The 17,411-nt window shown below is 38.2% G+C and overlaps 1 protein-coding gene across 1 annotated transcript in view; it reads right to left on the bottom strand.

Moving 5' to 3' along the window:
* Window positions 1-1,022: 1,022 nt before the first annotated feature.
* Window positions 1,023-17,411, bottom strand: part of scamp1 (secretory carrier membrane protein 1) — a 60,878-nt gene continuing 44,489 nt past the window's right edge. The window contains exons 7-9 of the mRNA XM_048527250.2: window positions 17,308-17,409; window positions 14,754-14,871; window positions 1,023-7,345 (exon numbers count right to left, since the gene is read on the bottom strand). Of these exons, the coding sequence (XP_048383207.1) occupies window positions 7,193-7,345; window positions 14,754-14,871; window positions 17,308-17,409 (373 nt within the window). The 3' untranslated portion in view covers window positions 1,023-7,192. The remainder of the gene's footprint in view (window positions 7,346-14,753; window positions 14,872-17,307; window positions 17,410-17,411) is intronic.

The raw sequence follows: 17,411 nt of genomic DNA, 5'->3' as shown, positions 1-17,411 counted from the left end.
CAGACCCTTAACTGATTGGCCCCTCACTCTAATCGAGGATGATCACAGATAATTATTCTGTGTTTCTCTAAAATAGTGCCATGGATTTTTAAAAAAAAACTCAGTATGGGTAGGGCCTCTATTAAATGCCATGTATAAAGAAAAATCTGCATCCAATACTGCAGCACTTCCTCAGTACAGGACTAGAGTGTCAACATAAACATTTGTGGTCTGGTCTCAAGTGGGATGTGAAACTGGAAATTGAGACAGAAGAACAGGCAGAATACTGCCAACTGAATGACAGTTGAATCCTTGCTTATTAAGGACTAAAGAGGGACACCATTGCACCCAATGGATGCATGCATAATTAAAAAAACTTTGAGAACTAGAGTGCTTCAAAATACTTAAAAAATTACTTTGGAAGACTGTCCAATAAGGGACAGTTCTCATTACTTTAGCTTGGGACTTGATTGAGCAGAGTTCAAAAATTGAATTGAAATGGTTTAGCAATAGAATCCATTTCTGTGGGTCAACGTACAACATGACGCAGTCATTAGCCACGCACACACGGTTTTAATCTGTTGTTCAACTCAGCTAGAACAGGGTACAGCAAATCAAGGAATGGAAGAGCAAAATGAAATTAGTTGAAATTCCAACATGTTCTCAGAAGACAAAGTTTGGTTCTGACGCCATCTTCAGGCCAAGAAGCATGAGCATTTGATGCTTAAATTTGTAAATTAGAAATATCCAATAGTAATTACACCATGTGTGCACTATAACATTTCTGAAGAGAGTTCAACTAATTACTGCAAGTTAACATTATTTTCCGTTTCTCCCAGCTGAAACGAGGCATACTGTTGCACATTAAAGAAAATGCCATGAAATGAATTCCCAATGAAATCAGAGGTATCAGTAAAATTAAAACGATATCAAACACTTCATCTCATGTATGCAACCAATTTTGACAAGAGGCCACCTGTCACACTCTCCATGCTAATACAATCAGGTGACCAAAAAAAAATGCTTAAAATTATTCAGTGGGGTTGTAGTTTTTATTATAGAATGGAGAGAGCATTTTGTACAGTGTACTGCAACTCAAAACAATGGCAGAATGCAATTTACAAAATATACAAATAAATATCAGATTTTAATAAATCAAAAGCTAACAATTGCAAGGCAAACATGGAAATCCACATCTTCAAGTAGAGTTTGAATTAAATACTTAGTACAAGAACAAAACCTTTCATGGCTTTTAGATAAAAAGAACAATACATAGATGAGTGTGAGACATTGTAGCATTGTGTTGTATAAGTTTTGTTCATAAAAATCAAACTCTACGAATGCTAATATGGTCTAATACAAATTGTAAGGCTAACAGATAGTTCAAAAATCAGGTGAAACAATATTCTCTGAAGAGTAAAGTATCTGTATAAAATTAATCTTTTTATACATTCTACCCAATTAGACCATACGTGTTTCACAATGCAAAGTGCATTAATGGATACTGCCTCACTAAAAATTACTCTTCAAATGTTGCTGCTTGTGTTTCTAATCTTGAAACAACCCAAGTGGATTATCATATTGCAGTACTAAATTTTCAAACTTTTTTTTTAAAAAAGCAATTGTTTTTGGAAATTTCTAATTTGTCATTTCAGAACATAACCTATCAAATGATATTTTAAAAAAAAGCCAGCAACAAGAATGAAATCCAAAAGTGAATGTTTCAAGGGAATCCAGTTGCTAGTTTAGAAGAAAGGTCCTTTCTGCTACATTACAAAAAAAAGATAAATCAGGTTGGCAACAATGCATCTAAGAATAAAGGTTTGAAGGTTGAGAAGTTTCCTTTTTTCAAAACAAAATGTGGGTAATTTGGAATATCATTCTGTTAATTTTCCTTTTCAATTAAGATATCAGCTTGGGGTTTATGGTGGCAATAATGGCAAAATTCTCATCACTCTGCAGAAACTAACTACTTTTGGAATCTGTGCACACAATCCGGAAGGTATTGCCATTGATTTTATTCTTGAGTCACACAGAATGGAAACAGACTAGTTGTGGGTCCTGATTAAACATTATGCTTTCATACAAATCAGTTTTGATCAAAATGAAAATGAATTTAAAAAAAACAAGGTCTTTCTTCAGACTTGGGCATTGCTGGCTAGGCCAGCACTTATTGCCCATCCCTAACTGCGCAGAGGTTAGGTAAGAGCCAACTGATTACTGAGCCTGGAGTGATATGTACACACCTCCCTGCTCTCTCACACCCCCACCCCCAAAGCAGGTAAAGATTATCTTCCCTAAGGGGCATGAATGATTTTGCTGACTGTTGACAATGATTACATGGTCACCATTAGGCCTGCTTTTTATTGAATTCAAATTTGACTATGGTGGAATTCAAACCCATGGTTTCAAGAATATTAACCCAATATTAATTCTGGATTACTACTCAAGTGATGATATCACAATACCTCAGTCTTCCCTTAAGGGGTAACTTTTTTTTAGACAGTATTAAAATTTATAATTAATGCTGAATACTCATTTCTTCAGAATAGCAACTTGCTTTTGCAATGTCAAATTTCTCCACATTGAGTTCGGATTAAGACAGAAGCTAGTATAATAAACAATATTATATTACTATCTAAAATTTAAATTAATAGTGATGGGATGTGGAGATTTTACCTTCCTGATTTATTTTGTTTGTGAGAACACTTTAATGTGATCAGCTTCTTGGAGATCTCCATTTGGCAATAGATCTCTATACTGCCAGGAGAGGTCAGCAATGAACACCACTGATTCTCTGCTGAATGCAAATGCCAGTGCATCACATTGCAAGTTCCTCACATGACAAACTGGTAATTTGCACAACCCAAGAGGAAGCAGAGCTACTATTGTCAAAAGAATTGTAATTGGGACATCAGTTGGATAGCATACAAGAGATGTGGACAGAAAATCAAACTCTGAACATTTAAAATGAACTGAAAAAAAGTTCACACTTAAATATCCAACATCTAGGTGTTTTGCTGATTGTGGGATGCAAATAATTTCTTTGGCAAGTGTGTATTTTTAGAATGCTTCATTCAAAGAAAAAAATTTTGGGTAAGATTAAGGAATAAATTTAGGTTTTTTTTTAATCATTTGACTCATTCTAAAAAACATTTCCTTTTAAATATACTCCTGTTGCGATAGATCAATTTAGGAATTATCAATTAAGACAGCTATTAGAAGAATTACAATATAAAAGTGTGTAAAGCTAGCGTATTGCTCAACAGCATTAAACAATATCTACACTAACATAAGTTAAGTACTAAAATAAAACTTATACTTTAATTGACATTTACCAAAGAAATCAAGCAAAGTTGCTGCTCAATGCTGAATGTTTCTGAATTTAATTTCTATTACAGATAGAAATTCTGTTAATTATAAATGCTAAAATTTCAACTGGATTATGAGTGCTCAAGTTTCTGCTTTGCACTTTTAGATTTCAGATCATAGTTTCTCCCGGAAAAGCACAAATCATGCCAAAGTGGTGCTTCCCAGGAACGCTAGCTTCTTGCCCATATGATTACTCTTCATGGTTTATTTAAGTGGTATTAGTAAGCACAGAACAAAAATTAAGTCTGATCTAGTCTTCACTAGTACGCTTCTCCAAAAAAGTATCTAATTTTTTTTCTTCATTACTACAGGATTCTATCTGGATGCTTTACCTAATTCCTTGGGTCTAGGATAAAAACCTACAATCTTTCTGGTCTGTTAAGCTCAATTACATTTTAGATGTAATCACTTACACAAATAGGCCCCATGTAGTTTATAACATGGACCTACTGTAAATCCAAATAAACGTCCCTCCCACTGGAGTTTTGTTTCTCCTTTTACAAGCATGCAGAAAGTTTTATTTGTTATATTCCTCCATTTCACCCTCCTTACAGAAGCTTGTTTCAATCAATTTTTTTTACAAAAACATTTAATTTAACCTTTAAGAAAAATAGAAGAAATGTTTAATTGTAAGTTGAGAACAATCAAGTTTCTTACTTTATCTCTATATAGTTCAAACAAAAAAAATGCAAAGCTACAAATATAAATAGGCAGAACAATCAAACACCTAAAAGAAACGCAATATTTGAAGTTTAAAAATTATCTGGCTGCAAATTCAGAACCTCTGCCACTAACTTCATAGGACATTTACATAATCCACCGGCTAATAAACATCCTTCAACACCAAATGTATTCATCACTGCACAAATCCCAAGGACAAGTACGCCAGCATCTTTACACCACTTAATTCTGTTCTAAAAAGAATTCTTCATCTGCATTTAACATACACTTCCTAAACATTTGCAGAGATGTGGAATAACAAAGCAAGACTTGTTCAAGTTACTCTTATCCATTTACTTCAAGGAAAGAATCATTGTTGAAGTTTGAGTCCTACATACCCATGTTAAAACGAAAAGCAGTATAAAAAGATTGCTGTTTCAGCTGACATAATACTAATGTACTTCATGTCACAATGTAGTTAAAATATAATCACAGTACCTCAACTGTGAGACATAACTAATTTTTTTTAAAAAGTAGAAAACAGCAACATTGCTAACTACATTAACTAGTGAAGTGTCCTCATGGTCTTTTGTAACATTGATATATTTACCACCATAAAAGTATACGTAACAGAGCAATTCGTCACTTACCATTTGAAGCTCTTTGATTCACCTTCGTATCTGGTCACATCACAAATCTTAGAACAGGACTCCATTTACAAATTCCTAACTAGTTTTTCAAATGATGTATAAATCAAGATTTCATTCACTAGTTATTTAAAAAATATATTTAATTCAAAGTTGATTCCAAACATGCCAGCAAGAAAACGCATCTTATTCATTATGATTGAAAAAAATTCAGAATTGCTCAATGCTTGGAGATATGAATTTTACATTATTGAAATTTCTGCCTGCCAACCAAGTTGATCTTGGCCCATTCACCACTAAAATCAAGATATTTGATCATGCCCTGGTAGTTCCGGGAAAAATGGACAACTCCAAACTTGAAGTCCTATTGTGGATTCCAGCTGTATAAATTGTCACAGCTATTTCTTTAAGCTAAAAATCTACAGTTTTCTCCCAACCAGTATTATTTATAGGTATGGAACAACAGTGGAAATTTTATGGATGTCTATTTACACAACTTAGAAACATCAACAACTTACTAATTACAATTGATTTAAGTCCTAGTATTTCAGACAATGTTCATTCCAACATCCAAATACATCATGCCTAGGCCTTCAGCAAAACACTACAACTGCCTTCAAAATAAAAGTACTGGATACATTGTCCCCAAAAACACAGTACACAGTACAGTTATACAAGTTTACAGAAACATTTAATGCATGTACAAACAGGACAAAAATTTCAGAAGTTTATCTCCTGACTAAATTGGTGCACCATCCATTGTTACTGCAAGTCAAGCTAACATGTGAATGTGTGGAGGCATTACACAAACTCAACCTCTTCTAAATGAGAGGGGAAAAGGAAACAAAATGAATAGAAAGGATCCAAATTAGACCAGTTCAGAAGTCCACAGAAATCTCCAACACATGTGCACCTAGCAAATACTCCTTTGTGCACTAACCACCAGCATTACAGAAAACAGTCTCAAAAAACTGTTCATGATCCACACACTAGTGTGAAACAAGGATTAAATAAATTTGAAAAACTTTCTTTTCGAAAACATCTGCAGCCAATGAGGACATTTAGATTCAAACTTTAAAAAAGCGTTGGAGAACAATGTATAGAAAAATAACTTTACGCAATTCCCTTCTCTAGAAGTATGTTAACTGTACCAAATCAGGTCCAAAAATATTTGCAAAATTAAAGCCAATTCTTTATTCAGGCCTATCATAGGAGCAACAAGAACTTTAGTTCAGGACTATCACGGGTCTGTTTTCTTTTAAGTTGCAGCTGTCAAGGAGGTGGTAGAGATGCAAAAGGATTACAAAACTAAAGAGAAGTAGTTGTACCTAGACTGTGAAACAGATTTATACACAAAAACAACAAGCAAAAATAACTCCCATCACAAAATGAAAAGAGCTCAATGACCAACCAGACTGAAAGGTTTAGCAGCTGTACGATTAGATGTTGTACTCATCGACATTAGTCATTAAAATTAGTCAATTCAACCATTCTTTACTCAGGTCTATTCCTACAGCCTTTTGAAGTCTAACTAAAGCAATATTTCACTTAGAAACAAATATGAACATTCCTGGAAATGAAGTCATGATCCAAAACAAAACTAAATTTTCCACTTCTCATCCGAAATGCTACAGTGGAAGTCAGTGTGGAAATAACTAGACCGTTCTAAAATATAAATTTCAGTTAAAATGGGTATACCCTAATGTTTGCACTTGAAGGATGTGCATTTCTCAAGAGCCGTCTACGATAGGTGGAAATTTGTTTATACTCAATTTATACAAATAGTAGGAAGGCACAACATGCACTTCTGCAGTTCAATTTTCCAAAAGGCTCCAAACAGTTCATGCCACCTGTAATTGGTATTTGTTACTCTGTACCCCAGTTTGTACTTGAACAAATGAGGCTTCTCAATCATTGTGGCTACACAAACAGTACATTAACCATGAAGATTATACCACTGAAAATTACAAGGGTAATGTCAGTCATTTTCAGTTAATTCAGGAGAACCATGAGAAAAATCCAAACAATTATGTACAACCAAGTTACTTTGACATTAACTTGTAAGTGCTTGTTATGAAGGCAGTTACAAACTTTTTACAGAAAAAGAAGTTTCCAATCCAACGTACTTTTGGCAGTACAAGCAATTCTCCAAGATCACTAAGTTGCGTGCAAATCAGTCAGCAGTCCAGTGTCATACAGAAGACAAGATTCTTCAGTAACTCGAGTACAATATTAAAGAAACAATGACAACATGCAAATTACAAACTTAAAAAAGGGTAGTATGACAATTCAAAAGGGTTATGAAAAACAAAAAGCAATTCAATAAACAAGATTTTCTTCAAGCAAGAATACTACTGTTTGTAAGTTTTTAGCCCATGCATAAACCTAATTCAAGGGCCACATGGAGCTTTTCTTAAAATAAAGGGTCATGCTGCAGCGATGGTGAGATTATGTTCATTGGATCTGTGTGTATGCAATGACTGGAGTGGGACATGGATTAGATGGAGGATGTTTGGGAGATGGTGATTTCTCCCTTAAATTTGGTTGCCTTTGAAAGCACCACGAGCCGCAGTAGAAGCTGCATTTGCCGCAGCTGTCTGAACAGTTTTGTTTGACATGACTCCTGTTGCAAACTCTTGTTGAGCTTTCTCAAAGCTAGCTCCTGTAGTGCGATACATTCCATGTACCTAAAAAAGAAGAAAAACATCTGGTTAGTAAGTCCTTCTCTCCAACAGACTAGATGTGGGAAATAAAGACATGTAAGGATCGGCTTGGCGGGGGGTGGGGGTTGAGGAGGAGGGGAAACAAAGATTTCAGAAAGCACGTCCAAGCTACCAGCATTATATTGATCAAAACTGTAACTTGCACATATCATGACAGTATTTGTTTATCATCCCCAAATGGTCTGGAGAAGGAATACATCAACCATCTTCATTCTTGTATAGCTTTGCACCTTGGGGTGCACAGACCACCCACTGTACTATTAGGAAGGGAGATCAAGGATTTTGACCCAGCAATAACAGTTCTAAGCCAGGATGGAGCAATATCTGAAGGAAAACTTGCAGATGTTGATGTTTCCAAGCATCTGCTGCCCTTGCTCTTTTAGGTAATAGAGTTCACAGGTTGGGAAGGTACTTTTGAAAGAGCCGTGGTGAATTCCTGCAGTGCATCTTCGGATAGTACACACTACTGTCACTAAGTGCTGGTGGTGAAGTGAGTGAATAATGAAGGTGATAGATGAAGTGCCAATCAAGCAGACTTCTTTGTGCTTGGTGGCAAAGATTTTCAGTACAGTCAGAGCTGCATCCATCCAGGCAAATGGAGTTTTCCACCACACTCCTGACCTGTGCTTTGTAGATGTTGGACAGGCATTGGGGATACAGGGAGTTAGTTATTTGCCAGAGAATTCTTAACCAATGACTTGCTCATCATCATGATATGGAGGTGCCAGTGTTGCAGTGGGATGAACAAGGTCAGAATTTCTGACCTTATCACCACAACATTTATATGGTCAGCCCAGTTCATTTTCTGGTCAATGCTATGCCTCCTGCATACGGATAGTGGAAGAACTCAGCAACAGTAATGCTATTGAATGTCTCGGCGGCGACTGTCAGATAATCACTTGTTAGAGATGGCACTAACATCAAGCCTCAACCATGCTGCATATAGACACAGACTACTTCAGCCTTCAAAAGGAGCCATGAGTTACGCTTAACATTTGTAGATTTTTTTCAAAACGTGCAAGGTGATACGGTGTTGAATCTGAGGAAAGTGTGTAAGATGCTTGCAGTTAAAAATAAGCTACCAGAGAACATGATGAATGTATATTCAATGCTGCTTAATTCACACATTGAAGATAAATTCTAGACAAAAATCAGCACAGCTTCTTTATGCTCAGCTTAATTTTGTCTAAAGACAGTCTTTAGGTTGGTTTTTCAAATCAGCACCAGTTGTTGTGGGCTCAGTAAGACTCAGTATATTAACACCAACTTGATTGGTTCCTGGACAGTTGGGCTGCAGATTGCTATTTGGACAATACATCAAACCACTTAGCCTGCAAACTTAAAGCATCCATCTCGCTCCCCCTTGCGTTAAAGGAAAATTTCTAGTAGCTAGCTGCTCTCCATCACCATTCTCTGTAAACTGTTCTCTGCCAAGCCCGTTTTCTAGAATCACACAATCCCTACAGTGTGGAAACAGGCCATTCAGCCCAGCAACTCCACACCTCCCCCTCCAAAGAGCATCCCACCCTGATTCATTGCCCTCCCCCTGCATTTCCCCATGTCTAACCCAAACATCGGTGGGCACTATGGGCAATTTAGCACTGTCAATCTGCCTTGCCTGTGCATCTTTGAACTGTGGGAGGAAACCAGAGCACCCGGAGGAAACCCACACAGACATGGGGAGAACACGCAAACTCCACACAGACAGACAGTCACCAGAGGGTGGAAGTGAACCTGGGTCACTTGCGCTCAGGCAACAGTGCTAACCTACTGAGCCACTGTGCCGCTTGACCCTGTTGAAAGCAAAAGGTGGGCATAAAATTAGTGCAACCAAAATCTCATATCAAAGATTAGGGAGGAATTCAAAAGGCCTGAAAAAGAACTTGTTACATCTGCTGTGCAGAATGGTACCAGAACTGTGCTTCTGACTGATTTCCCTCCACTCCAAATTATATTCGTGCCTAGTGTTGTCTGTGTCTACTGAGGGGACGTTGGAATTTTAAGAAAGGGGCAGAGTTTAAGGCATTAGTGTTACAGATTAGCAATTCAAATTGTCCACTTTTACCATTATTTTAAAAAAATATGTTTGATTAACCAGAAATCATCTATTAATTGCAATGGAAGAAAAACTGGAGTCCATACTCTTAACATGAACAATGTAGAACTGGGCAATTTTAAGTTAACTTTTCGCATTTGTGAAGACTCCTGGAGTAATGGAGCTTCATTACCAGCACACTAACCCGGTGAACCATGACACAACAAGCAATCATTAGGGAACAGCCCCATTTCTGATCTTAGGACAGAGGCCAGGTCATTGAGGAAAAAGCTGAAGGTGGCTGAGCCCACGCCACTAAACAAAAGAACTTCTGCAATAATATTCTGGGACTGAGAGGTTTGAGGCTGCAGCAAGACTCCAAACTGTGTGACCTTCATGCATTCTTCATTGAACCAGACTCAATTTCCTGGTACAGTGGATGATATGCACAAGTTACAACTGTGGTTTAATACCACTGTGTGGTTGATAACCCACAGGACCTCACGGCTGCCTACGTGAATTGCTAGGTCTGTTCAATTCTGCCCCAGTTAACATAACAGCAGTGGCACAAACATAATGGAGAGTATTGCAATGGTGAAGACAGGACATGGTCTCCAATGTGACTGCATGGTCAATTCTACTGCTGTTGTCATGGACAGATGCATCTGTAATTAGTGGATTATGGAGGATAAAACCAAGTAGGTTCCCCCCCCCCCCCCCCACCCCGTTAGATCCCTCACTAACCGGTGACTCAGAAAAGCAACTACATGCTTCAACACTCAGCCAGCAGTAATGCTACTGAGCCACTCTTGCTGGATAGTGTAGTCCACTACCCAGAGTACATCTATGCCCTTACCACTCATACGGCTTCCTCCAAGTGATATTCAGCATGGAGGAGTACTGTTTCATCAATAAGAGGCATAGCTGAAGTGCTAATGAATACTTTGCCCCTGAAACATGTGATACCTACACCTTGCAGGCATCAAAAGGTTGCAGAAGAATTTCCATCCATAAGTGTAAATGAGGGCAATGCTTTTCATGTCGTCTACTTGGACTTCGGCATTGCTTTTAAGGTTCCACAAAGGATGCTGATTGCAAAAGCTGAGAGCCATGGGATCCAAGAAAATTTGGCAAATTGAGTCTACAATTGGTTGAGTGGCCGGAAGCAGAGATGTTTTTTCCAAATGGAAGTCTGTGTCCAGTGGAGTCCCACAGGGACAGTGACAAAACACTTGATGTGTGATTTATAGAAGTGATTTCGATTTGAATGTGGAAGTGTTGATCAGTAAGTTCATAGGCAATACGAAAATTGGTAAGGTATGAAATAGTGAGGAGGACAGTAAAGAGCTGGTCAGATGCACTGAACGGTGACAAATGGAATTCAGTCTGGACAAACGGGTGGTGATGCACTTGGGCACAGCCAACAAGACAAAGGAATGTATGATTAACTGTAGGGCCCTAGGAAGCACTATGGATTAGAGGGAATTGTTATGCATGTCCACCAGGTTCTTAAAAGGATCAGGACAGGTGGATAAAATAATTAAGGCGGCATATGGTATACTTGCCTTTATTATTGGAGGCATAGAGTCTAAAAGCAGGGGAGGTTATGCTAGAATTGTATAAAATATTGGCTAGGCTGCAGCTACAGTGCTGTATGCAGTTCTAGAATCCACATTATAGCAATGATATGATAACACTGGAGGGGCGCAGAGAAGATCTGCTGGAATGTTGCCTGGGCTGGAAAGTTTCAGTTATGAAAATGGATTGGACAGACTGGGGTTGTTTTCCTTAGACACAGGAGATTGAGAACGGACATCATTGAGATGTATAAAATTATCAGGGGCATAGATGACACAAGAAACTTTCCCCTGTTGGAGGGATCAATGACTGGGGCAAAGGTTCAAGGTTAAGCATATGGATAAGCATATGGACGTACATGGAATAATGTTGCTTAGATGGGCTTGAGATCGGTATGACAGGTCGGCACAACATCAAGGGCCGAAGGGCCTGTACTGTGCTGTAATGTTCTATGTTCGTTGGAGAAGGTTCAACCATGGTAGAAAAGGCTTTTTCACCTAAAAAGATGGTGCAAATCCAGAACTCACTACAAGTAAGGGCAATAGAGGCAGAAACCCTCAACATTTTAAATATATGTCTTGCAAATACATAAGGCTATGGGCCAAGTGCTAGAAAATGGGACTAAAATAGGTGGTTGTTCTTGACCAATGCAGACGTGATGGGTCAGAGGGCCTTTCTCTGCACTCTCGATCTGTATGACTTCAAGTGGGAGGTGGTCTGGCAGTCAAGTACTATTGTGAATCTGACCGGCTAGCAGCTCTAGCAGTCCTGATAACATCGGAGCTCAGTATAGGCACCACTACCACAAGTGCGAGCAAGAGCACGAAGGAGAGCTATGACTGCAGAATAAGAAAAACGAATTCTCTGGCATTTAGTGTTGGGGGGGGTGAAGGGGGGAGAGAAAACAAAAAAAGACACCCCAGGGGTGGAGGGCATGGGGCATTGGTGTAGGTAGGTACGCAAGTACAGAATTAAGCGAGCACAAAAGTAAGGGAGCGAGGGCAAGCCTGATGTGCAGAGAATCCCCCACAGCCTCAATAATGAGGTGAAAAAAGGCTTGCCCACGTTAGCTGCATTAGAATATAGTCAAGGTATTACGTTCGTCAATATTCTTTTGAAAAACCCAATGACCTTTAAATTTTCTTTTCATTTACAAACTGACTGCATGTTAAATAATGGTCATACTCTTCACTTGGTAACACTAGATTTCACTGGGCTTTTAAAACTATTGCTTGCTTACCTTTACATTTCTTTAAAAATAAAAAAGGCTCCTGAAGGCTTTAATAACTTAGAAGTCCACTGCTAAAGTATACTGCAATTGTGATACTTACTGGATAGATCAGAGAGCAGTTTATTACACACAACCGTTTACTTCATTAGCCGCCTCCCCACTAACCATCATTAAAACACCTGCTAGTCAATGGTCACAAAAATTGACAGCTGTTCCAAATGAATTGAGCAACCTCTATCTTTTATATGTCTTTTGAAGATAATTAGTATACATATAGGAACAGCTTTTCAGCTTTCAGATAGCCAAAATGTATCAAAAGCCCAAGTATTTCTTGGAGCATGCTTCAAAACTTATTGTTTTAAATCCAATTACACTACGTGGGCATCACTCACCCCAGCATCACTCATTCCTAAATCTCAAGTGATTTGGGTGGTGTTAGTGATGAGCTATCTTCTTGAAACATTGAAAGCTTTAGCTAGCACATTGATGGATTGATGCGAAAGGGGGAGCTGTGGGAGGGAGGAAGGAGAGTTGGAGTTGTGGTGGCAAGCGACAGGGGTCAAAAAGAAAGTACAAACAACAAAACATTTTAACTTTAGAAGTATAGCACTGCATAATACTTATTTTCAAGGAACAAAATTCAGGTCACCTCTCCCTGTAACAATGCTCAGACTGCCACCTGCTGGAAAAACCAAGCAAAACAATTTGCCACAGCCAACACTAGTACAACAAATTAAACAATCTTAAACTATAACTGCAACTATTCAAAACACTTCAGAGCTATGCATAACCTTCTCAATGTCAAAAAATACATTTCTGAAGCCAAATTTTCTATTCACAAAAACCTCAAAACAGGGACAGTAATATTTAAGAGATTTTTATACCATTTGTTTACTGTCTTCTTATCTTTGCCGACGGAATCAACAATTTTTTTGACAAAGGAGCCTTTGACCTTAACTATGATAACTATTTTGACAACAGCACATGTTGGTAAAGTTAAATCAACTGCACAAGACATTAAAATCAGAGCTTAAGCTAAATAGTTACTGGACTTCACAGTGTCCATCTGATCTGGACAGCAAATAAGAGCTTCAAATATGGGCAATTTGCCTCTTCCTCACTGTACAGCTGGCTTAATCCTATAAATATTATAGTTATATTCACACTGGCTTAACTCTTGTACCAGTCAAAAAGCTACGAGTTCAAGTCCCTTTCCAGAGACTCAATCTTACAGTTTAAATTTTATCTCTGGTGCAGCAGAGAGAGAACTGGGCATGTGCAATATAGTGAGAACATACAAATAGAAGTAGGGATTAAAAAAGTAGCTACAGAATTGAAGGGAAGCAAGCCATTAGGACTGTGGAAAGTTACAATCATAGGGAGGGACAAAACAACAAGAACAGGTGGAGGGCACTTAACTAATGCAAGACAGTGAAAACATTGACAGGTGAGCAGAACCTGGGCACAGGGTTTGACACAGCAAGTACAGTTTGAGGTTGTGTTGGAGATTTAGAAGGTGCAAGACAAGCGACATGCAGAAAAAAAGTGAATGAGTGCTTCAGCTGGGCTTTTCTTTTAATATAATCATAGAATGTATGCTGCCAGTATGATCAGCATTTAATCTTGGGCCATAATATTTTCCTTTAAGATCCATGCAGAAGCAATGATAAATGAAAAACTGCACAAAGTACAGAAGGAAGGATGACAAAGTAGATTTCAAATAGTGAAGTTGGCAGACGACAAGGCCCTGTCGTCTGCCACAGCAAAAGATCTGCAGGTTCTAATGGATAGAATGAATGAAATGGTGAAAGCTGACTGAACATAAAAAAGAAATTGTTAAGATCCACAATTTAAGAACCTATGAAGTAGCTTGTCAGAAGATATAAACCGTAAGTTGAAACAGCAGAAGTAGGCCACTGAATGGCTGAGCAGACTCTGAGATCACAGCTAACCCTCAACTCCACCTTCTTTCCTTTTCCACAAAAGCTTCGACACCCAATCCCACTGGGAAAGAAGTCCACAGGTGCATCAACCTCAAAATGTGAAACCTCGTATTCTGAGATTATGCTCCCTGGTCCCAGAATCCCTCAAGGGGAAAACAACCTTCCTGCAGCAAGTCCTTTAAGAGATTTTGTGTATTGTAATAAGGGTGCCCCTCATTCTTCCCAACTCCAATAGAGTACAGACACAGCATACACAATCTCTCCTCAGATGATCCCTGCAGACCTGCTATCTACCTAGTAACATTTGGTTTAGTTCAAGTGTTCAGATGATCATGATGAACTTTATTCACAATCTTATTTACATCTAGAAACTTAAAGATAGTTTCTTTCTAAATATTTACATTTGGTAGCAAAATATTGATAACTCCCATAAATGCCACTTTCAAATCAATACACATCTTCACATTCTTCTAAAACCAACTTTAAAATAAAAAGGTTACAGAGGAATACAGACCGAAGAGAGTGTGGAAACTAATGAGTACACAAAGTAGATCACACAATGTGTATATTATAGAAGTTGCTTACCTTTTTGAACATAATTAGTGAGACAACAGCTGAGCCAGTAAAAGCTGCTGCAACAATCATCATTAGAACTCCAACAGGAATACTCCTATTAAGAGCTGTAAGTGCTGAAATCCAGCCACTGAAATACACAGAAATGATTACAGATCTACTATTCAAAATGGAAGTTAAAAATTGCACAAATTTTCACATTTCAATGGGCTAGATCTTGCAATAGTGAGTAAAACAAGGATACTTGCTGCTGGCCTCAAAGAAAGCAAGTCTTGCTAGACCTCTTAAAACACAGTGACAAAATAAAACAACTCCTCTTGTTGTGCAGTATTGTTAGATTCTTTAGTGGGGATTCTGAACATGGAGCTACAACTACAGATAAACAACCAAATCAAATCCTTACAGATGGCCACTAAGAAATTATAAACACCAACTGCAAGCCATTATTTTTAAAACCACAGTAAATTCAAAATTGGAACATATACCTATGAAGAAGAAAGCTGCTGGATCATGACAGAATCTGACAATTAAAATCCAGTTAGATTTAACAACAGTCCCCAAATAAAACACCTCAAGACCACATATTTTGTTCAGCAATAGTTTTTACTGAAATTACCATTAATAACCAAGCTACACCCGAAAGTGCAACTTCAGAAAAAAATGGCAGAGTGGTTAGAGAGTATGCTCCTAAGCAAATGTTTTGATTTCAATAACTGTCAGCAAGAACTTATGGCAGAGCAATGAATGATAACTTATAATTTCAGATTAACAAGAAAATCCTGAAGTTGAGATCAATTTCAGAAGGGTATTGATTTAGAAGCAGATTGTCCCTACAAAACCGCAGCCAAATACAAAATTTCTTAAAATTAAGTTACAAAATTAAAAAAGGTAAAGCTTTTCTTCCCACATTACAAAACAAGAGCGTTCTATACACATTCGTCAAACAGAATGAAACATTTGCATCTAATCTCAAATATCGCAGTTAAAAAGTAAAACAAATCTATTCCAAAAAAATGGTAACTTGGCTTTGAGTGGAAGGAGAATGCAAAAAGTAGGATATGGTGGATCTTTGTAAAACTCTGGGTGACTGCAAAACTCGAGTATCGTGCCCAGTTCTGAACACTGGAGGAATGATGCCAGGATCCTTGACAGGATGCAGTGGAGATTTATTACAATAGCTCCAGGCAGGAGGGATTTTTAACCTTGTATCTAATTGGACAAGCTCAGGTTGTTTTCCTTCCAACAAAACAGGTTGTGGGGAGATTTAACAAATGTACACAATGATCAACAGGAAGGATCGTTGTTAAACTAGATACAAGGTTAAAAATCCCTGATAAGATGTTACCAGGACTACAGGATTTGAGCTATAGGGAGAGGCTGAAGTTCCTCATTCACACACACCCGCTCTCCGCACCCCCCACCCTGGCCCGGAGCATTGGATGTTGAGGGATGACCTTCTTGAGGTTTAAAAAAGTATGGGGGCATGGGTAGGGTGAATAGCCGAGGTCTTATTCCTAGGGTTGGGCGAGTTCAAAACTAGAGGGCATAGGTTTAAGGAAGGATTAAAAAAAAAAGGACCTGGGAAGGGTAACTTCTTCATGCAGAGGGTGGTGCATGCATGTAAGGAATGAGCTGCCAGAGAAAGTGATGGAGGAGAATACAATTACAATTACAACATTTAAAAGGCATCTGGATAATATGAATAGGAAGGGTTTAAGAGGGTATGGACCAAAGCTGGCGAATGGGACTAGGTCAGATTGGAATGTCTGGTTGGCACGAACGAATCAGACCCAAAGGTCTGTTTCTGTGCAGTATGTTTCTGAATCTAAGATTAGGGCCAGCTTGGATTAGTTGGCTAAAGAAATGTTGCCCCCTTTAGTTGACGTGGAGGAGGATACAAGGAAGAACATAACGATATGGACCTTTCTAACTAGAAAAGGAAATTGGATGGACTCTTGAAAGAAATACAGCAGGACCACTGGGATTGAGTTGAGAACTGAACTTCAGAGATTGCTGTATGCAAAGTCTACACAGACTTGATGGGCTATATGGTCTCTTTCAGTGCTATATTGGCTCAAATTTTGGGTCTTATTTAGCAAACCAAGAAAAAACAAATTCTTCAATCATTGGCCAAGCCTAGCCACGCAAACGGAGATTGTATTGGCAGGAATGCTCTTTAGCCGGTGCATGCAAGAGTGCTTGAGTGGTGTGATGCGGGTGGGTGTTGGGGTTTAAGAGTGTAAGAGGGAGGATAAAAGTGCCAAATTCTAACTTTATCATTGTCTGCTGATGCTTGTTCCCACAGTTTGTGTGCATGCTGACTGACAGATGAACCAGTCCTGGCTATAATGGTTACAATAATCCCCAAAGGAAGAGGGGGAAAATAAACACAAAAATTTGACATGGACCCTCAAAAAGATCTAGTCAACTTCATTTAAAACATTAAAGATCAAAAGCTTCACTTAAGGTAATTTGCTTGGGAAAAAAACAAGTCACTGGAACAATTTTAATTGTCATCCTATGGTTCTTGTTACAATGAATCTGAAATCTAGGAATTAATACTCACCAGTTGCCCCACTGTGGAATTCCTACTGATTGCAATACATGGACAGCAAATTGACAGATAAATACGAAGAAGAATAGAAAGAAGCTGAAGGAACTGTCACTCCT

This window comes from Stegostoma tigrinum, chromosome 3, assembly GCF_030684315.1.
Source record: "Stegostoma tigrinum isolate sSteTig4 chromosome 3, sSteTig4.hap1, whole genome shotgun sequence".
In the NCBI taxonomy this organism is placed as follows: domain Eukaryota; kingdom Metazoa; phylum Chordata; class Chondrichthyes; order Orectolobiformes; family Stegostomatidae; genus Stegostoma; species Stegostoma tigrinum.
Note: the sequence above shows the minus strand (reverse complement) of the source record. Positions and strands in the feature narration are given on the sequence as shown.